Consider the following 22,670-nt stretch of genomic DNA (forward strand, 5'->3'; position numbering starts at 1 on the left):
AGCATCCCGTTTGCCGACAATTCATCGTAATGAAGACGCAACTCCTCAAGCTGTCTGGTAAACAGAAACACAAAAAACCAAGTGTGCTCTGCGCAGCTCATGTTGCGACCTAACTTAAGCAGCGTGATGGTCAAAACTAAAAACCATCAACTGGTTGCCGCTATTTTTTGCGCGAAGAAAGGTGTTAATCACGCTACAATGACCAGAGCTCCCGCGCTGCTTGCGAGTCTTTGTTTAACACGGACGACCGCAGCGGCACTTACAGCTGTACAAAGTTGCGGGCTCCGCTAAGCCTCGCAGGTCAGCTGCCGCAATTACTGGTTGCTGGCACACGAGTGAAACCGTCAATTTACGATACCGGCCACTCACTCGCCGCACCAATTACGGGCAGGTTTTCGCGGACCCGTTCACCCGCAGAGGTCATGCGGGGGCATGTCCAGAAGGCATGCAACCGTTCTCCTCCAGGATCCTCTTTTCTCTATCTCTTCGCTCCTGCAAGAGCTTGTGCTCTATAGGATCCAGGTCTGAGTCGGGAATGGCTCGTTTATCGGCACAAATAAGTCATCTGCATGCAGCCTGTGACATTCTTGCGATACTCTTGGTCGAGTCAGACTCCCGTTAGGTGGCAAGACCCGTGTTTTAGTTTAGGCTTCTGTAGATAGTAGCAATAATGCCTCCAGCTAAGGGAGGGTGGTGCCCCAGTTGAAGAAAAAAAAAACTGCAACAAAGTTACTGTGTTCATCGGAATTTCTGAGTTGTTTTTTGGCCGTGAACCTGTCAGGACAACAAAATTTTTTGCAAAACATCAGGAGTTTGTATAGTCACAACAGAACAGCGCTGCAGAACTACAGACAATTAACAGAAAAGTACTACAGAAGAGACTACAGAGCTACAAAAATATTAAACAACTGCAGAAAAGTCCAACGTCAGGACAAAACAGTAAAACATTTTGTCGCATTTTTAGCAGGGTTTTGTTATTACTTTTCTTTTGACTAGATCTGGAAATTTATACGTTTAACGTCACTGTTCTGTACACCTCGTAAACGAGACTAGGAGCGTCCAAAGAGCAGTGCGAGACGTGGTGACGAGGGTATGAATATCGCAAGAACCCTAGAAGGAAATTAATTTATGCTATGTTATGAAAAGCGGCAAAAAACTATGAATAAAGGGGCACAGACGATAATAAAAAAAACACAAACATACACAAAAATAACTATCACAGCATCTTATTCTTCATCATTCATACAGTCACAAAATTTATCTGCATAAGTTGGGCTTCGCCACGTTGCGCATGAAAAAGCTTGTGAAGAGTTCTTTCGTTCATCTCACGGCCGCAGACTATATCTATGTGTAACTAATTCTAAAGAGCACACAAGTAACAGCGGTCGTTTCGGCCGACCTCAGCAGATGATGTTCATGCACAGGCTACGGTCATCGACGCCCGCTTGCGACACGACCACGGACCCGAGCCGCGCGTCGGGTGGCGGCACGGCCGCAGCGGCAGGATCCGACGGCGCCAGCGACGGGGCGCGCTCGGAGGAGGACGACGGCGACGACTCGGACAGCTTTCACGGCGAGGTGGACGTCACCGACACAAGCAGTGACGACGGCCGAGCGACAGTAGCCGCCGCCGCACAGGCGCACACCAGCTGTGAGTGCAAATTAACATGTCGAGCAGAATGATAACCACAGTAACCACGAAAACAGAGCGCCGTCAAAATTAAGTTTTATCACATTTCGTACATATTACCGTAAACCGTACCGTAAATAATGATCTTAAACATTATTCGTATGTTAGGTTTGCGTTAATTTGGTTTGGTTTATGGGGGTTAACGTAAGGCTACGGGGAGGCCGTAGTGGAGGGATCGGAATGATTTCGAGCTGCTGGGATTCTTTAACGCGCACTGATATTACATAGTACACGGCATCTTGCGTTTCGTCTCCATCGAAACATGCCCGCCGCGGCCGGGATCAGACTCAGTCCTCCGGGTCAGTGGATGAGCCCCTCCAACCACTGAGCCATCGCGGTGAGGACTTCGGGCTTTATTATTTCAGGAGCTTATTAGATCATTCGTCAACTCAAAAATTCATCTTCAGAGGAGTAGGTTGGCGATTTGATGAAACTATTGCTTTCATGACAGAACGTAGCCGCAATGAACTAAAGGGAGAAATTCCCACCACCCTATGCGCGCCTCCTTGGTCGCGTCTCTGTCTGCCTTTCCTTCCTTTTTTTTTTTCTTACCGCCGCATTTATTGGCAAGGGTTCAAGTAAAAACAGGTATATCTCGCTGAACTCATCCGTGCCTTTGCAGCGTCACCCCCGCCAAGCCCGGCGGCATCGGAGACAGCGCCCGAGAGTCGGCAGGACGCCCGCACGCCGGTGCCAGACACCAGCGATGCCGGTATCGCCAACAAGCAGGTAAGCGCCTACATTGCGAACTAGAACGCTACTCGGCGTTAGTGACCGCTCTTAGGAAGTGCCAAGTTCAGAGACAATGCACGTATCGGTAAAAACAGCGCTGTGTAATGTGACGTGCAGCACGCGGCAGGAGGTCGCTCTTTTCAAAGGCCATTGCATCCGACGCGGTCGCACATAGGTGCGTAGACACACAGGGATCTGTACACGGTGCTCCACATGACCAGTCAGTTCGTTTCAATACGAGAGCGCGTCAAACGCAGTGACACTTTGAAAAAAGCGATCACCTGCTCTTGTGTTCGCATTAAGAGCGGACGACACTGTATGGTGGCAACGCTCAAGCTTTCCATATATAGGCTATCATTTACGGTACGTCAGTTCGCATGGACCATGATCTGCTTTTTCTGCCTCGAAGAGCGATGTTCAATTAAGTAAGCATCGTAATTCACTACAGAAGGAAGCCATTGCACTGCGTAAAATATTGCCTTGCGATTCAGACGGCCATTCTTATCGCGAAAATGTCAATGTTTTCTTTCGAAACAGCGCTAAAGAATACGCAGGAGAAATGGAAAGATAAATAAATATAGTTCGATCCTGGTAGCCTGCTTTTCAAAGATGTTTATTGAACATACTGCTAGAAATGACTAAATGCAGGACAAAACAGTGGTTTAGGCATGGTGTATATGTTATGCGCAGGGGAGATAATTGACGGTCTACTCGCGCTGCACGACTGATAGCAAGGAATGGGAAACGCGGCCGAAGGCACCAGAATAACGTAATGGGAAGAGTGAACCCATATAGAGAGTTGAAGGGCTCATTATGAGACACACAAGAAGGGACCCAACATCAGCATAAGACGTCATTAATGGGTTGACCAATATGAAATAATAATGTAATCGTAAAGATAATCGATTATAAGGTAGATGAAAAGACAACCAGATGTCGCCTTTAGGATCTGAACCCGCGTACTCCAAATTTCAAGCCCGGTGCTCTACCACTGAACTACGGCGGCGGCAAGATTAGGCTACTTGCTGCGGCAGCGAGGCCGTGGTTACCACGTCACAGGCCCCAGTCAAAAATTAACGGAAGTGGTCTTCGTATACTGCAGAATAATTACTTTTTTAACGACGATGGTTGTGAAACGGTTGTCCGAAAGTAAAAAAAAATGTTAGCTATTTATTTGTTTAGTACCCTTCCCCCGCAAAGGTTCTAATACTGTCAGCTGCGTATAGAGTAAAATACCTGTCCGAGAGGAACGAGCGTATAATTAATTACCTTCACCATCCTCATCAAGCTCTTCTGAGCCATATCGTGGTATTTTCCTTCTTGCCGAAACATTGCAATGATAATGTTGGTGATGATGAATGCCGTGGTGCTGTCTAGTTCTTGCCTACACATCAGCGCTTTCTTTTCGTCTTGATTCATATGCGGCTCCGACAGAGCTCCGTAGCACAAGCTGTCTGTCGCGAAGAGCACGGCAATTGAGCGTATGCAGTACAATATTAGGCAGCCGTGAGCTGAAAATTAAAGGGACTAAATAAGTCACTGAAAGCACAAACACGGCCCAGATGGGTTTCCATGGTCACTTGCTGCGACAATTGTCATAAGCTAGCTGCCAACGGAAAAATCAGTATATCTGAACCAGGCACTGAAAGAACAGTCTGTAGTCCTGCCACAGACAACTTCTCCTGAGTGTGTAAAGCTGACATTCCAGCAGAAATATATCTTATCCCCGAAACCCAAACGCAGTCTGATGCAGGTTTTTACATCCTAAGCAGAGAATAGCTAAGTTAGGGCTCACGAACTGACATTTCCCGCCACATAGCCCATGTTGTATTAGGAGCTAAAGAAAACGAGCAGAGGGAAGGGTTGCATTATACGCAACAAAAGCTGTTGTATAAAATATACAAAATGAGAAGACTCATCTAGACAGAGAGAGAACGTAAAGAACATTACGGTTGGCGAATTCTGCGCCTCCTCTACCTCTCGGGACAATAAAATGAAATGCGCATACCTACTTGTGCACTACCTGCGCGCCTCAACCGGATTCCATCTGAATCCAATCTCGGTTCGCGCCTCTTCGTCAAACACGCGAGGGCTGCCGTTGCCGCCGCCAGCGACGACAAGAATGTGTAAACGTGGAGCACGCGAGCGGAGAAGTAGCGGGCCAAGGGAGAGAAGGAGCCCCGATCGCATAGAGAGAGGGTTACCGTCATCGAGAACACACACTGATGCTGTGACGAGCACGCTCAGTCGAAGCGCAAATTGGAAAGCAGCCGCCGGTTTGGCGCGATACAAAGGGGTGCTGAGCGCGTAGGGGTGTGAGAGGAGGAGGACGAGTCACTTGTCGTCGCTTGCCAGCTGGCACAAAAGGGGCGCTGTGTCAACTCGCGCGACGGCGCTAATCGAAGCGCATGCATTGTCGCCAGCAGCGCTGCTTGACCGCCGGTGTCGGCTCCAGCGCCTAGTTCCCTAGCTTGCTCGCTGGCTTGTCGACGCCTTTCGCGAAAAGAAGCAGGATCGGCGGAGACGGAGAGAGGGCGTCCTGGCAACTCTTTCGACGTCCGACACGCGCGCTTCAACGGGTCCTTGAGCACTGATTAAAATCGCAAGCCGCCGCCAGTGTAAACAGAGCCGCTCATCGTCGACGTCCTTCTTTTGACGCAGTCCTCCCGCACCTCGCTCCAAGTGCGCATTTTTACCGGTCGCTTCGCTTTGAGAGAAGCGCGAACGGCGCCGATCCGCCGGTTCTGCCGACGCTGCCTGCTGTTGTGTAGCAGTGCACACACGCACGCCGCGGGAAAGAAAGAAAAAAAAGAAGAAAAAAAGAATGAAAATATTTTCTATAGCAGCCGAGCGCCAGGAACTCTGAAGCGAATTTTCGATTCCACGTACTAGCAATGTGCATGCACTGCGGGTGTTCGCCTTCTCGGCTTTATTTATTTTTTTTTTCGTCGCGTACTGTAGCAGTCACGAGGCGGCGCTCATTTTTGTTTTCTCTCTTGTGTGAGTATGTATCATCGTCTCTCTCTGAACTCGAAGTGCTTCAACGCGCGCTGGTGCATGAAATCAGTGCGCCTTTATTTAAGCGCGCTGTTGACACTGGCGTCGCCAGCGCCGCAGGCGATCGACGGCGCCATTCCCCGAAGCGAGAGCGTGGTCCGGAAACAAAAGGTGCTCGCGCGTATGCATGTGCATAGCCCGCGCGGCCCTCGCGCTGACTGGGTGGCGCCCGTTAATGAACAGAAAACGCGCCGGAGGTTCTTTTCAGGTGCGCCCGGGCGCGCACTTGTGCGGAGGAGATGGGGAGGGTCGCGATCCCCGACAAGCAGGGAACCCCCCCCCCCCCCCCCCCCCTCCCACAGTCGGCGGCGTAAGCGAACGAGGCTCGAAACGCCGCGCAAAATGCGAAGACGGAGCATTCAGTGTGTTCATCCCTGTCCCCACTGAGTTCGATTACCATCTGAATTACAAACTATACCGAAGGCGGCAAACACGCACACACGAAGGGTGAGAGCTATATAGGAAGCAGGCAGAGTCCTTAACTGCTCTGTAGAGCATGTGCCAAAGCTGTGAATAATTACTAATGCTGCAGATTGCACACGACAATCATGTCTCTGCAGGGGCTCTGATTCGAAGTTCTTCTTTTGTTGTTGTTGTTGTTCTTATCTTTGCTATTCAGCTGGAGCTATACAACCGCTTATATACGTTGGAAGCACGCCTTGGGAGATAACTTGTGGCACGAACAAGCAGATAGCGCTCAACTGTCAACGTGAACGCGAGAGCGCGGATGGGAGGAGATACTTAGAGCTCTTCAGTACAATAACTGCAGGCGGTATCGGCGAAATAATATGCACGCGGAGCTCCCACCGATGACCAGTCTTGTGATCATACCGTTCATGAATACATTAGTGTAAGATATTGTGTGCATGCTGCGGTGTAATGGCCCGAAATAATGTATGTGCCTGTTATTAACATTCATCCTAACCACAGCACAAGTGCAATTTTGAGCTTCGCACACAACTTCACGATGCAGCCCAGCTCGACACTTGACCCGGAAACTCGGCCTGCGCAGCCTATCGCAAATGCCACAGATCCCCAAAAGCGAAGTGAGAAGGCTGCAGTGGTTCGTTTTGTTAACGTAGCCCCATCTTACGGCGACGAACTGTCGGGCATCGCATATGATTTCACGATCGCTGCTGTCTGGCTCATAGCCATACAAGACACGCGTTCCTTACTCGCAGAAAACTACAGCTATGCGGGATCCGTATTTCGTTACCACTGGCCGCGAACACCCCGTGCCTTGTGTCGCCTTTCGTAAGCGCCTGTTAGTGTCGTTCTTACTGCAGGAATGCATTCCACGGCTGCATTTTCAAATAATTTTGTCCGTCCATCCACACTTCAGTATCATGGCTATGTCAATAGGGCATAACAGTTTCGGAAAAAAAAAAGAAGCAGATCAGAAACACGTTTATTTATGCTACATTTTTCAGGAAGGTTTCTTGAACTAAAAGCAAGCAATTGACCCGAAGTAAAACTGGGTTAGCTTGTACGTACAGGCATTGAACCATGCCTTTCGGGCTGCGCGACGAGCACGCTGCCTTTAAGACCAAGAAGGCTCGTTGGTTCAAGCTGAATAAAGGTGAACCTAGCGAACGCGCAATGCGATCTGGACGGTCTCGATAACGCAATCATGCCCAACTCTTAAGGAAACATTTATAAAGACGCGGACGGGTGATAAACTTTATTCTCTTACGAATGCAGAATACGATCGCGAGATGGTCAAAAAAAGACTTCTTTGCGGTCTTCCTTGCATATGCATGTTATCATAACTTGGTACAACACGTATGCATATCTTCGGTGTAACCTAGGTGTTACGCGGATTAGAGCACAATTTTTTTTTATCTCGTGATCTTACCGCAGCTTGTTCGTGCTTTACTCAGATGTACTCCTGCCGATGATCGTCAAACCATTCACATTATTTCACAAACTTATTTAACGTATCGCCGGCTTTTATAATAAAACCGACAAACGTCCTTGTTTCGTGCACATTATTTTCGAAGAAAAAAAAATGATGCCCGCAAGCATGCGCATCTATGGTCCCAACAAAAGTCTTCAGGCCGTAGGGTTTTCTTAAAGGCCGATTAAGCTGCAAATTTATGTGCAGCGAGAATTTGGAGCCTCGTCCTCGCTTATCAAGACGCTTCGGTCTTCAGTTGTGCCGCAAGTCCTTCACGCAGCTGAAGTCATATCGAAGTCTTTTGACCTAGACTGTGCATATATCTGAGAATGTAAACGAACACTCGCTGGAGCCTAAAGCGCAAACGCGTATGATGTTTTTACTTAAGCATTGTTCGTGCATTTAGCTGCACACTGAACACTCCTCGGCCGATTATGTTTCCTTGAGCTGTCGACTAGAGATATAGAAGCGTTCGCTCGCACGCAGAAAGTACCGGCGACACGTGACCATGCAGGCGTGCCGTTTTCCGCGTGCCGTTAAGGGAATTTGGTTAGCTCTTAAGCAAAGGCTTAATGGCGTTACGCCCGTCCCTCATTGGCGGCGTCGGGTTCCGTCCGTTCATATTCGACAGTAAAATGATAGCCCCCTCCTCCCCATTGACTTGTGTGCAGCATGCGTGACGACGGGAAATGGTAGGGGTGGGGGTGGCGCAGGGTTGCGCCATTGTGTCGGTGAGAGCCAACGCCCGATGGCTGGTGTGACCACGGACCATTGGGCTTTCTCCGCTCGTCAAGAATGCATGGCGCCCCCGGTTCGCGCCATCCGATGGTCTGGCATCAACTTGATCACCCGATGGACAGCCCAGTGATTACCGCGACGATGCCTGTGAAGAAAAACGGCACCGGACCGCGTCGCGGACAAAAGAGGGCCTCGGCGGTTCGCGCGCGGCCCTCGGAACCCACCTTCCCCGTCCCGTCGGAGTCGAGTCTGGCCCCATGGAAAAAATTAAAAAAATAATAATAATTATTATAATAAAAACCAGGAAGATCCCATGAACTCGTGATAGGAGTGTGTTCTACGTGATCCATGGACATTGTGCATAGGACATGCTGCTGCTTGACAGACAACAGCAGCCTTCCAAGGCTGGCCATATAGATCAGCGTGTCGCATATGAGTAAGAGTATTTCACATTCCCCAAGGCTCACACAGGCTAGAGAATAACACGAGTGCCCTCAGGTGCGGTAGACGTCGGAGTTTCTCTTTGGTAAAGTATATCCTACATTGGTTTGCGCTCACGAGCAGCGCCGAATGCATGACAAGGCAGGCTGGCGAAGAATGAATTCAAATATAGTGACCTAGTGACGGCGCTTCCAGCTCACACCCCTTTTGTATTTGTATGGTATCATAATGAAGCACATGTCTGTACAAATTCAAAGATAGTTCATGAGCTTTAGAGGAAAATACAAGATTGACACCGGTCGTTTCTTCGATACGCTATACAGCCGAACGCAGTCGGTCGCTTGTAAAGCGTGCTTTGCCGCAGTAAGGTTATTAGTGCGGGAAAGCTAACGTTAAAAAAGAAGGCAGAGACCATATTGTGGAGCGTAACAATTTATATATTTAGCTTTTTGAAGTGCTCTGATGCGAAAAGCGTTAAATGAGTTTATTATATTTCTCTTGTTGTTTCGAATGCGTTTCAACTTTTCACTGGTGTTCGAAAGCGTTGCCAATTGTTCGCACAAGTCCTATCATCACTTTCTTTAGTTGCAGCTTCCAAATATAAAAAGGACGACTAGGTAAAAGTGTTTCCTTTGTATGGGCCTATATTGCGGCACAATAATTAGCTCCCAATTATTCATCAAGCACGGCCATCTCTGTTCATCACAGTGCTTGCCGGCGTTCAGCTGCCGTCGTCAATTTTGATCGTACTTCGATGAAGACATGCTCACTTCCAATAAAGTACTTCTTCAGTGGCCAGCACAAATGCATAATATTACAGCATTTTTTCCTTTTTATACACCCGTTCAAAGCTTCCTTTGATCTCTTTGTGTTTGCACCTTTCATTTTGCCCTTCTCCTCAGTTCGCTTCGAAGTCTCTAAAGACTCTTTTAAGCTCCAAGTAATGAATGCAGTTTTTGTAATGAATATGCCTCAAGCAACCTTCGCCTTAGAGGGGCAAATCCTCTAACCCATTTAATTCTTTTTTCTAACGTTTTCTCCTCCTTTGAAGTATACACATCTTTAAGAAGAAAGATTCGCATCGACAACCCCATGCTTCGATGGCACATCTAAAATAACTCACGAGCCGTTACTTTTCACCTCCACGCGCCGCACCTCTAGCGAGTTAGAGCCATATTTGAACACGGCGAATCACGAGGAAATCAGAAAGATAGAAGCGCCAGTAGACGGGGGTGAACCACGCCCGCACACTCGCGCGTCGAACGGCTAGATGCAAAGTAGTCATTTTTTCATCTCTTGTTACGAGCTCCAGACTTTTACCATTTTGTGTGTTTCCAGGCGGATTTAAATATCTTGCACAGCCACAAATAACCTGCGCGTACACACACGGTGAGCAATTCGGAACCGCGCATCGCCGGTTTTCAATGCAGCCGGTGTTCTTCTTTTTTTGTCTGTTTCGGTGTTGCTGGATGCGCTAACCGAGCCAGAACGCGGGCGCCTCTCTATTCACTTGTGTGCTGCATACAATGCGTCGGCAACACAAGTTTTAATTTGATCGCCTCGATCAAAGCTTTTTTATTTTTTTCAACCGCAAAGCCTTCATATTTAGCTATGTCGACTGAAATACAGTGAACAGGTGCAAGTATTACGCAGGTAAAAGGGCAAAAAATATACATCTCGCTAGCTTCTAGTTGAGCCGACTGGGGCCTAATGAAAGCAGGCAAATCTGAATGCCGGAGGAGAGCTCCCGTCCGACAGATAGTTCTTAAATGTACATTCGTCGAAAAAACAAGTCACCCTCCAAGAGAGTTGGGTGGACTGAGGCTATATATGCCGAGGTTCAGTTCTTTTCATTTTGTAAAGTATCCCGTCTTGCTATCCTCGATCTATCAGTGTGAAATGCAAATTCATTCAGGGCTCTTCTTTCGAAAACGCCTATTTATTGCGATTTAAGCTATATATATATATATATATATATATATATATATATATATATATATATATATATATATATATATATATATATATATATATATATATATATATATATATATATATATATATATACAGCTTTCGCCCTCGCTCTTGATCACGTTCTACGTGACGCTGGCGGTAACGTTCTACGTCCGCCGCTATGGTTGAGGGTGGCGCTGGTCAACACTCTCAAGGTTCGTATACAGACAACATAAATACCCAAGCAAGTAGCAGGGGGGACAGCGGCCGATGTAGCTCAGTTGGAAGAGCACCGGACGCGATATTCGGAGGTCGTGGGTTCGGTTCCCACCATCGGCACGTTGTTTTTTCTTCTACTTTGTGTTTAATTATCTTTCCCCTAAACAAGATTACATTACTAATTTCTGTGATTATCCAAGTAAAACATTAAATAAAGACATAAAGTAACATCCCCAACGCTTTCCTTGGCCTCGCCGACTGTTGGCTTCTTTCCTTCATGTATTATAACGAGCACCCTCATTTCCCCTTAATTGATCTGCCTGTATATATATATAGTTATAGTATATATATAGTTACAGTTATAGATAGAGGTGAGAAATGCCGGCTTGATACTTCTGGTGCTTTTTCTCTTGCAATTTCTACTGCAGTGGCGCCATCGAAGTAACATAAAAGTGCAGATACGCGTAAACATTCAGGCTCATGTCTGCACGCATTATCACTAGCTTTTACCATGCCTCCTTCTAAATAAACATACACTTGTTCTTAGTTGTATAGCTTTGCATCAAAAACAGGAAACAAGACAACAACGCCGCAAATATTAGTTGAACATGTGCTTTCATTATCGCAGAGATGTTTGCACACACGCATTAATGCGGTATCGTGTCAGCTATTCTTCGGTCACACCTTGAAGGCTGTCGTTTCTTGCAGGACGAAGAGACGAGCAAACGCGACGCTGAACCAGGTGAGAGGCAAACCATTAAGTCCTGTTGTCTTCTTTGCGTCATACCGTATCGTTGCAAAAGGACTTTCTATGACGATAAAGTGTCTACACTGCCCGATCAAATCCCTATAATATACAAAAACAGTACGATATAGCGCACTAGCCACGAAAACTAAGTTATCCTTACCTAGTCGTGGTCGCTTCCTCCTCCATTAAGAAGTGTTGCATGCATACCCTCACATACAACTTTTGAGGCAGAAATCCTTCATATAGCCTTATAATTGTCAAATTGTCGCTTACAGTAATAGTACATATATAATAGTAAACGTCATCACTTGTGTTCGAAGGGGGCGCAGTCACCCTGTGCGCTACGTGTCGAAACAATTCTTTTGCAACTACCTATGAAAGGAGAAGAAGGGGTTTAGGGCTAGCTCTGATCGCATCTTGCACTCGGAAATACCGGTGCATTGACTTTGACACGATAACGAATTCTATAAGCTCGCACCGACAGCTGGGAGTCAAACATTATAAGACCTAATAAAAAGAACTGGCGCAAACTCATCTGAACGCTCGAAGAGAACCACCAACCACCTTTGCAGATTGAGGGTGTTGGGGATAAACGTGCGCATAAGGTAGAAACGTAACTCTAATATGACAACCTGCGACTTGCGCGAGACAAGGATGACTGGAAATGAATCGGGAAGCGCAATTTATCTGCAGCAATCTTATCACGGCTTATAATCACGACTATGATGATGACGTAATTCGTCGCCGCTGCCATCTCAGCGGCGTCTGTCAGTTGGCGCTGCTGCAGCGTGTTTATCTTCCTATGCCCAGAGAACGCCGTGACGTCCGTGGTGCAGCTGATCAAGGAAGAGTGCCGGAAGCGAGACGCCCTCGAAGCGTCACCATTTTCGGGTTCGTGCGCAGCCCGCTTTGCGAGCGATGTCGCGTTGAGTGTTTCTGCAGTCTGCCTGTGACATTGACGAACTTCTCGAGACAGTGATGCAGCAACGTTTGCATCAGTTGAAGCGTGATCTTTCAAAATGAGCAACAAAATGGTGAAAGGCGACGAACCGAATTGTGTGATGATGCACTCCTGTATACAAAACAGGCGCGACGTTTTTGACTGGGGTATCGTGATGTGAGGGGTATCGTGACTGTGGTATCGTAATTTATTTATTGCGTCGTTGCTCATTTCTTTATCTACTTATTGGTGCAGTCCCACAGTAACGACACTGACTGAGTATTTCACTGCTTCATGAGACCGCCACAAAAAAGGCAAGGATTTTTCGCGAGCATTGGTAAAATCCCAGGTAAAAACTCAGCAATGAAGTTTTTCAACCTAGCGTAATTCAGAAGCAACAGTAAATGTAACACTTCGAGGAGAGAAAGACGCAGTTGTTCTGCTTGCCTGTCAATGCTTTTCCCGCCTTTCTGTCGAGGTGCGATTCTAGCCACAAAAATGTGCTGCGCTGTGCGCTGTTACGAGAAATGCAGATTGAAAACTCTAAGACAGTGAGTTCATTTCATTATTCTGGACCCAGTCAAACTGCAACCAGCAGCAAGCATAATATTTAATTAGTACCCTTAGTTCCATCCTGTTTCAAATTTCAGCACTTTGCAGCCCTGCCTATTGATATTGCGCTTCCACGTTTTAACAGTACAGGTGCGGACAAAAGTAAATGGAACAAAACGTTTCGTTCTTGAACCGATCACGCCTTCCGTGTCGCAAAAGAAGAATCTTCGCTTCCTCATAAAAAGCTTCGCCGGCGTCTGCTACCTGCATCCACATACCATAGCTAGCGAGTGCAATTAGGCAACACGTTAGAAGCCAGCAGCGGGCTCCATTTACTTTTGTCCCCACCTACACTATTTGTCTTTTATCCAGAGTGTTATTTAGCTGGCATTAATTTCCTCTTTTCAGGAGAATCGGACATTTTTTTCATTGAAAATAGCCTCCTTATTATTTTTTTAGTGCGCAACAGAAAATGTCCCATGAAACAGTGGGCTGGCCATAGCTTCTTTCGCCGTCTTGTGGCTGACAGACATTTCAGTCAGTACGAATGTGTACCATTACTTATGGGTTTCTTGCGTCACGCGCACTTGCGATGCACAACGATCATTAGGGTGCTGAGGTCGCAAATCCTAGCATTTTGATGTTACACTATCTGTCTTGAGAGTATATAAGAGGCTCTGCATATGTGTGGAAGGAGCTAGCCACTGTGGGTTTTTTTTTTTTTTTTTTTCATTGAGAAACTTTTTTTTTTTTTGTGCCCAGATAGGCTACTCCAGCCGAAAAATAGTTCTGAGCCGCAATTATAAACGTGACCCGGAAGGATTAAAAACAAAACCACCGGGTTTACCCTTGAACTTCTACTTGTTGTTGAGCATTGGAACCCATCTTTTTGAGCAATCTCCTCGAACTGAGTTGCACGTGAATCATGACGATGTCGTTGCGGTCAAGAAGAGAGTGGGAAAAGAAGGTTTAATGTGGTGATGCATGTGCTCGCATACTCTTAAAGGTGCCGCTTTTGTTTAATCTCTGGTGACGTTTCAGTGCGGTCCGTAGCACGCTCATAAAATCGCTTTGCTCACAAATTTGCCGGTTTGTTCTGGCTTTTCTATTTCTCTAGAAACGCAAACCTTCGACCACTCTTTGGATCCTTCGAGTATATTCACACTAAGCAAAGGTAAGTCACGAGAAACTGAACGTTAAGATTTTCATGCTCATTCGCCCCCTTGTTGCGACAGGCAGTAATGAGTTATTTGTAGACAAGATGCAGGCAAGCAGATCCATCTCCTTCTGTTGTACGGAGATCAATTTGTACGCAGTTAGACGTGGCAGCTAGCTACAATTTATGGAGTATGCAGTAATAAATTGGAAATGAAGATTTCAGAAACTGACAGCTGAAAAGCTGAAAAGCGTTTATTTTTATCCCAGATTAACAGAAATAAGAAGAAACACAAGCGCACACGCGCACACGCGCACACGCGCACACGCACACACACACACACACACACACACACACACACACACACACACACACACACACACACACACACGCACACGCACACGCACACACACACACACACACACACACACACACACACACACACACACACACACACACACACACACACACACACACACACACACACACACACACACACACACACACACACTTCAAGCGTGCAAAACAACCGCTGCTGCAAAAACTTGACTTCTACATTAATTTCACGCACTTCAGGTAGCCCAGCGGGAGTACTGCTGGTGACAAAAGTTTCCAGGACATGAGAAAAGGAAATTTGGCGTACAAGCGCCCCATCCTTTACAAGCGCCCAACATGAGAGTGCAAACTTCAGACCGTCAGGTCTGGTCTCCGGACACCGACTAATAACAAAGCTATTGGCTTTCCTGATGATGCGTCCTGGAAACTTTTGTCGCTGATAGTACTTCTGCTATTTGCGGTACCAGCTGCTCAGGCCGACATTTGTAGCCACAGTGTATTTTAAAGATATAAGAATTCTGTGTGTTAGTAAGAGGTTATCAATTTATTACGAATATATAACAATCCAAAATATTTTTTTCAATCGTTTTAGCGTGTAGTTGCTCCTATCGTAAACGTCTAGATAAAAAAAAAATAAAAAGCTACGGAGGGATGTATTCCAACAGCAGGCGAATGGAGTAGTAGGCGACACAAAATCAGGTGGGCAGAAGCGACTAGGAAGTTTCAGGGTAGAGAGTGGATGTAGTTTGGATGTCAACGGAGCAGGCGTTTTACTACAAAAACTGCGCCGGTGTGAAAATTCTAAACTGCCGGCGTCTTTCTAAAGCCACAGAAACTGAAGCGTCCATCCTCCAAAGCCAAGCAAAGTCAATTCAGCGTGTCGTGTGTTTTATTTTTCGTTATTTTGCTTTCCATCTACTCGCAGATGAACTTCGGGACGTGCTGCTGAGAGAAGCCCAAGCCAGGAAGAAAATAGAGAGAGAATTTCGCCTCATGCGAGGTACGCAGGCCTTTCTTTTTCTTTGGGGAGAGGGGGAGGGGGGTGCGCAAATGCTCTCGATGTTGGCAATATCGCCCCCCCCCCCCCCCCCCTCCTTCCTTTTTTTTTTTTTGCGCAAACGGCTTAATTTAGCATGCAGCAAAAAGACTCAGTGATCAGAAGTCTTTTAACGGTGGCGGAATTATTTTTCGGGAGCACTCGACTACTAAACCCAAGGACGAGGTATCGAATCCAGGCCTCGGCGGCTGCTTTTCGTTGAAGGCGAAAAGCAAGACGCCCGTGTGGCGTGTGATGTCAGTGCACGTTAAAGAACCCCAGGTGGTCGAAGCTTCCGGAGTTCTCCACTACGGCGTCTCTCATAGCCTGGCTCACTTCGGGACGTTAAACCCTCACAAAACAAACCAAACCAATCTTGAAACGATTCACCCAGGTCAGAGTGCATATGCACACACCTTGGCAAGTAAACTATTTCGGAGGACTTTCTCGATGTTCTATCTAGAGTTGAAATTGATGCATATATACCAACCCTTGCCTGCTTCTGCAGTGCCTTTTCGACGCTTTCTCCACGCAAGAAAGCCACACGTCGAAGCGATCAATCCGGCAGTGGGCTCTTAAGCAAAACCAAAACAGTGACCTCCTTACCTGCCCCTCCTGCTGTTGCTGGTGGGAATTTGTGGGGTGGCAGCGAAGCCTCACTGAAGATCTGGTAGTATACACCACCTTTTCCCCGAACAGTTTTCATCCCTCCAACCCCGCCCACGATTTTGTTCTATAAAGAGACTGATTTTCTACAGAATGCTGAAATAAAGCAAATTGCCTGCTTTAAGGGCAGTGAATGAAGACAACAATAGAAAAAGGACTATTCCTCCCAAAGGTGAAAGAAAGAAAGTCTTTGACAAATAAATGCGCAGCAAAAAAATAATAAAACAACATACAAGTTCTGATGGGTAGCTGTGGGAGGCTGAAACGAGGAACATAAACAGTAAAAACAAGTGGCACAAATAGCCGCTCAACCGCGAAACTGTGTGCAAGAAAGCACGTAGGTCATCGCACTAAAGTTTATCTCCCTATTCAGCGAGCCACTGTTGAGCGCAGGCCCTCGTGAAGTTACTTATACGTAGCCGCACTCATTATCTGCTGCAGTCATGCTACCTATACAGAATCAGATAGGGCGAAGCCGAGGGCCGCCACGTAACCATCGCTATATCTACTATCGCCACTTGGCGACGGCACAACTATAGAGCGAGTCAGCGAATACTGCTGTGTACACGAGGTTCCGCACATATTCAAAACAGCGCTCCTATTCTCAGCCCGGCACCGATATTCGGCTCGCGTGCCGCACACTGTTAAACACGGGGGACACCGAGAGGCTCATTAGTCGGAGTGTTTTTACCTGCGGCGGCGTTCAGCCGGTACACAGTTACGCCAAAGCGCCTGCATGCGAGTTTTGCATCAACATTCGCGGCGCCGAATCGGTGTTGCGCCGACCTGCGTGGCTGGCGGCGACAAGCGCCGCTGCGCGGAGCTCTCGCTTGTGACGTCCTTGGGGCGGCGCTGACACCACCGCAGCTGTGGAGTAAGCACCGTCTCACGCTATCGGTGGAAAACGACTAGCGAGTCACGTGAGCTAAGAAATCTGGGCCGATGGAAACGCTGAGTGAATGTACAAGCTCGTCGAATGAATAATCCACTAGGGACAGGTATCACAGTCGTAAAAGCCAATTAAAGAGATCGGGAAATGCAGTTTTCTCGTTTGCTGTGGGTAAGTGATGGATTGTAGATGATTAGGATGAAATCGGAATGGGAAAACAACACGCTACTCGGTGAAGAGCGAGCTCGAGACCTCCGTACCTCGCGTGCTGTCTCAGTTCAGTCCCAGACTTCATGGGACACATTTCTGAATATATAAGGATTGTTCAATAGATTTTGCCACTTGAGCCCTAACCTTTTCATTCAGTGAAAAAACATTGAGACGTTCTGCTGAACAAATGATCAGAGTGCCATTTTTCGCAGGAACACATCACTTTGCGATGTACCCCGGCAGCGGTGGCCTCTTTGAGATAGAAGCGAAAAAGAAGCCTTCCGTGTACTGTGCGATGTCAGTGCGCGTTAAAGAACCCCAGGTGGTCGAAATTTCCGGAGCCCTCTATTACGACGTCTCTCATAGCCTGAGTCACTGTGGGACGTTAAAATACATAAACCAAACCAAATCTTTGCAATGTGTTTTTCACCAGCGGAGATGAGGCGCTTCTGCGTCAGATTCTGCGCAGATATCTGGGCAAGCTGATGCGAATACATAGTGCCTGCTGTGTCCTTATATTCTCTCTGTGTCCGTGTTTATGCGCTCACGTTAGCTAGATTCCCCATGTAATTGTAAAGAATATTGACTAAGAAGTTAGTGATGTACCAAAGCTGGCGTATATTCTCCTGATACGAAGCGCGTACCCTATAGCATTGCTTCATCGTAACAATAAAAATATTCAAACGCGCAATGTCACCACCAGCTCCGACGTACAAGAAATTACAACTACAAGAAAATACTTCTGGAAAGACGAAATTTCAGACTTGAATTTAAGGGTAGGGTATTTAAATTCCACGAATTATCAAACGAGTTAACCGCACTATAGAGGCACAACGTGCGAGACACCGTTTGTATTTTTCTTGCAAACAAAGAAAGTTACACTGAAATAACCTTATTTCGGTAAAAGCTCTGTGTACACATTAAAGCGCGGTAGCGGTAGACGGTGGCAGTCAGCGGTAGCGCTAAGCTAAATGTTTCTAATAATAATTTGAAACATGCGCGCGCACAAAACAAGTGAAGACCGAATACTTACGCAAACGAAGACCACGACATCAATGCTTCGCTGTAATTCTGAGCATCATTTTAACCTGAGCAAAATGCAGTGTTTGTGGCACAACAGTATTTGCAGAGATACTCACTCCACTGGGTTAGCGGCACAACAGTATTTGCAGAGAGTGGCCTTATATTCACTGCACTGAGTTAGCAAGCCTCTCCTGTCCGCAGGGCATTTGCAGATGAGACGGGACAAAAAAAAAACATAACCGCGTCGAATTCTTTGCGCAGAAACCTTCGAGGAGCAAGTGCAGAAAGAAGTCGCGTACCGCGAAGAACTCACCAAGCAATTGCAAGTGGTGCGAGGTAAGAAGATACAGTCGCTGCAGTGCCTCGATGTGCCAGGATGGGTGGGTGGATGTTAAGTGCGTCCCCTTTGAAACCTTTGAAACAGAGCGGTAATAGGATCGCCACCATGATCAACCTTTCTTTTTTCTGCTTTTTAACTTAGATAACTCTTCAACAATAATAACTTTACTTTTAGACACGGATTACCTCTAAATAACCTTGTTTAATTTCGATTTAGCTTCAATTCGTCCCCTCCCTGCTATTTATCCGCCAATCTTCCAAACATTTCTTGCTAATCTCAACCGCCGATTCGTTCACGCTTCCATTGTTACTTCTAAACCCCATTGGTCTCGGCTAGAGTGACTATGCCCGCATCAGATGCGGACATTCATGGAGGTTTCTTTCTGTCAGCGCCATCAAGGGAAGCTTAATGAATTTTAAGAGAGAGCGTCGTTGGGCCAGTCGGTCAATCCTGATAAATAAAAGGGGGTACTGCGCACAAAAAAACAAGAACAAGAAGTGAACACCACAATCGCTTGTGGTGTTCCCTTCTGGTCCGTGTCTTTTTGTGCGCAGTACCCGCCATTTAGTTATCAGGCCTAATGTAACTGATGGTTTTGCAGCATATCATCCAATCAGGTTGCATAGCTGAGTGTAGATCAAATTAACATATCCCACCCAGAAACATGATCTGAGGACTGTGTTGGCAATGATAATAGCGGTTAAAAAGTGACAATGACTATTTCCTCTTGTGGGCCTCATTGTAAATAAGACCGTCCAAACGCCATGGATGCCTTCCTTCTACACCTTCCTTCTACCCCACTGACTCCTCGTATATCACTTCTGTTCCCTTTTTTTTTTTCTACAGCACCTCCTTTGTCGACTACTGAAATATGTTTGTAAAAGAAAATGTAGCTGTAAAAATTAAGGACAGAACGGATGCTACACATTAAAAAAAAAAAAAAGCTATGGGGACCACATAAGCTTGCGATAGCATAGGTATAGGCTTGTCAGGAGTAACTTGTCAGCCTGCCAGGGCAAGGGCCCTGGTAGGCTGATTCTGATATCACTGACCCACATATATGTACGGATTGTGAAAAAGAGTAGTCGGAGCAGCTATGCGGCACCAACCTCTCCTTTACTATTCATGAAGATAACAAAAAAGAGACCCGAGCCGACAGTTCCTGACAAACGCAACGTCAGACAAGCTTACGTCCAGTCAGTGCGCGGCCATCTCAGCTGCCAGCTATACCACCTCCCAGCGTTACGCTAGCGATTTTTCGCTCACAACGTCAGCGACGGCGCCGGATGTTCGGACGGAGCCTTTAACGCTATCGCATTAGTAGAATGCGTCCTCTGATGAGCAAAACACGGCGCATGCGCAAACAAATAAATATTACAGAAATAGCTGACGAAATTCAATGGCGTCAGAACACAAGGACAAAACATTCATTACGCAGGAAGGGCACTAGTCCTGCCCATGTGTTTTCGTCCTCTCTTTCTCGCGCTGTTGCATTTCATCGGCTGCGTTTTACCACCAGCTAGTTCATATCCGCATTTACGTGTCTGCGTGGCCAAGGGGTAACGCGAATGCAGAGAGCACTGGCCAGCTGATTCTAACGCCAATACAGCAAAGCATCGCATGCTATATAGCAGAAGCAACCATCAAAATGAATCTTACAGGTTTGGTTTCAATGTTTCGCACACAGCTAGGCAGCCACAAACATCAGCAGGCCTGAGAAAAGTTGGATGCACGTAAAATCAGGGTGACATGCGCATCCGTACACATTCTGTTATAAAGGTTGGATAAAAAGTTATTTAACAAAAGCTATATTAAAGTTAGCGAGACATTCTTCCTGTACATTTATTCCTTTTATTACCTGAAAGGCTGACCACTGTTTTCGCGGTTTTGTCTACGTCCCTTCGACTTTTGAGCATGCGCGGGGTTTTTTCTCCCCCGTGGAATGCACTCTGATTTTACTTTGTAGCTACAATGTAGCAAACGTCCCCTTCACGTCTTTTCCAAGCGGCGTTTCAAAAGTGCGTGCTTCGTTTTAATATTTTGCCTGGCTAGCCGGCCTCCAAATCGACATGATTAATCTGACTAGTGGCCCTCAATACCATCAAAATGGCCAGCAGGTGCAGCTTCCCTGAAGCCCTATGCTACAGAGATTTGACAATGAGTTACACGTTCCTCTTGGTTTTAGTATGAGTCAGGTCTTGCAATGCATTCGAAGAGCGCTAACAGTAGAACTGAACGGCGCTAAAACACATTTCTGCTTTTAGCTTTGAGCGCGCGAAAACCACAGCGCCTCCCATATTCCGGGAACAATGAATCTCCAGGCCGCGCAGCGGAAGAAACAAGAACTAATGACGTGTCGAGTGTTACGATTTTGCCACGTGCTCTAAAGCACCTGCGTTGTAACATCTCAACGCCACCAAACTTTTGCGCGCGCCCTGTATTCTCAAAATTCAGCTGACACAAATGCTCACCTTACCCACCCAGATGCTCTGTGCCAGGAACTGGACCAGGAACGCAAGGCAAGATTTACTGTGCAAGCCAAGCTGAAAGGTGCGTACAGTAACTTTCATGTTTGCCTTTTTTTTTTTTTTAACGCGTTCCATTCGAATGGTCAAGCGTAGCGAATGGCTGCTTTGGAGTATGAAACGCGAAGCTCTGTCTCTAAATTCATAAAAAATTAAGTGCTTATAAGAAATAGACATAATAGCATAGCCAGATGCTCGTATCTAAAGTCACTGTTTTTGTAGTTGGATACAACTCGAGAACGCAGAGGTAAAAGCCCCTAAACACTTGAGCCTCCAGCAAGGACATCGATCGATGTCCATAACGTCATATAGTTAGTCCTTTGCAACTGCTTGCGTGACCAGAGCGAACTGGAAGGAGGAAGAGGGTAAAACACGGAATAAACGCTACATCGTAGTACTCGATCGTAGCCTTTGACTGGAGCATCTTCTCTTGAGACGTACCTGCCACTTCGTTCTTCATTTGCATCCGAATATATTACCCAGCGATCGTGACGATAGTAATCATTGCCGAGTGTGTAGGTGACTCACTTACCTGTATATCAGTGCAACAAACTCGTGAGATACGGTTTTATTTTTAAAACTGAAGTTAAAACATGTAACTTTACACTGAGAGAAGACAGGTGAGGCTTAAAACGTGCGGTGCACATTCTTTACAACAAGTCCACAATAAACAAAGTTAATACAATCGTTTTGTCTTCTATTCCACGCGCAGAGCTTTCCCTGCACTACCAGCAGATGCAGCAAAGGAGCATCATCGCCGGTAGGTACCACGAAGGGTTTCATTCATTCATTCATTCATTCATTCATTCATTCATTTTGTGCAGACACGCATGACACGATGCAGCATCTCGCCTGCAAGATGCTGGGCGCCAGACACTGTGCCGAGTGCAGCTACAAAGGAGAATGAAGTCTCGTCGCCGGCGCTGGGCTTCACGCAAGACTTCATCGCGACAGAGCTGCAACGATGATGGCCTGCGACTCGCCATCGAAGCTGCCGTCGCTGGCTGTGTCCACTGGACCGCTTTCTCATGTGTCGGCACTTGAATGGCGCTGCCCTGTTCTATTCATAGCCGCGCGGTACCGTACGCCGGCATGCATGAGTCAAGTTTTAATTTCAAAGAAACTCTACGCTGAAGCAACAGCGGATGCGCGCAGAAGTGAAAAGCCGCAAGTGACGAAGCCGGTCAAGCGCTCATGACATGTTTTGAAGCATTTTTTTTCCCCTTCTTTGGATGTTTTTGCTGGTAGAAAAAAAAAGGACACCGTAGCGTCGCATCACCTTATTTGCGGAACAAATTCATATAAGACTAAGCCGTTCCCTCAGGCTCTGTTCATAGATAAAATTGGGAACCAATAACAAAGAAGGGAGAGCGTACAAATTCATGTGTCTAATCCATGTACTTTGCTTCCTATTCTGCCCCCACTTCTTCTGTCCTCGTGAAATGCTCCATAGCTAGGTGGCCCAAAAGCAACCATAACACGCAATGAGTCAAGTATACCTGGCCTCGGGTTGATAGCTGCT

At 46.7% G+C, this 22,670-nt stretch overlaps 1 protein-coding gene across 1 annotated transcript in view; it reads left to right on the forward strand.

The window, feature by feature from the left end:
- fuss (SKI family transcriptional corepressor fussel) overlaps positions 1-22,096 on the forward strand; it is a 58,269-nt gene extending 36,173 nt beyond the window's left edge. The window contains exons 5-14 of the mRNA XM_084597216.1: positions 1,425-1,651; positions 2,313-2,419; positions 11,436-11,469; positions 12,286-12,366; positions 14,085-14,141; positions 15,385-15,459; positions 18,545-18,619; positions 21,108-21,173; positions 21,861-21,908; positions 21,973-22,096. Of these exons, the coding sequence (XP_084453342.1) occupies positions 1,425-1,651; positions 2,313-2,419; positions 11,436-11,469; positions 12,286-12,366; positions 14,085-14,141; positions 15,385-15,459; positions 18,545-18,619; positions 21,108-21,173; positions 21,861-21,908; positions 21,973-22,055 (853 nt within the window). The 3' untranslated portion in view covers positions 22,056-22,096. The remainder of the gene's footprint in view (positions 1-1,424; positions 1,652-2,312; positions 2,420-11,435; positions 11,470-12,285; positions 12,367-14,084; positions 14,142-15,384; positions 15,460-18,544; positions 18,620-21,107; positions 21,174-21,860; positions 21,909-21,972) is intronic.
- The last annotated feature ends 574 nt before the right edge of the window (positions 22,097-22,670 follow it).

The sequence above is a fragment of the Amblyomma maculatum genome, chromosome 3, assembly GCF_055883805.1.
Source record: "Amblyomma maculatum isolate TAMU_Amacu chromosome 3, ASM5588380v1, whole genome shotgun sequence".
NCBI classification, from domain to species: Eukaryota; Metazoa; Arthropoda; class Arachnida; order Ixodida; family Ixodidae; genus Amblyomma; species Amblyomma maculatum.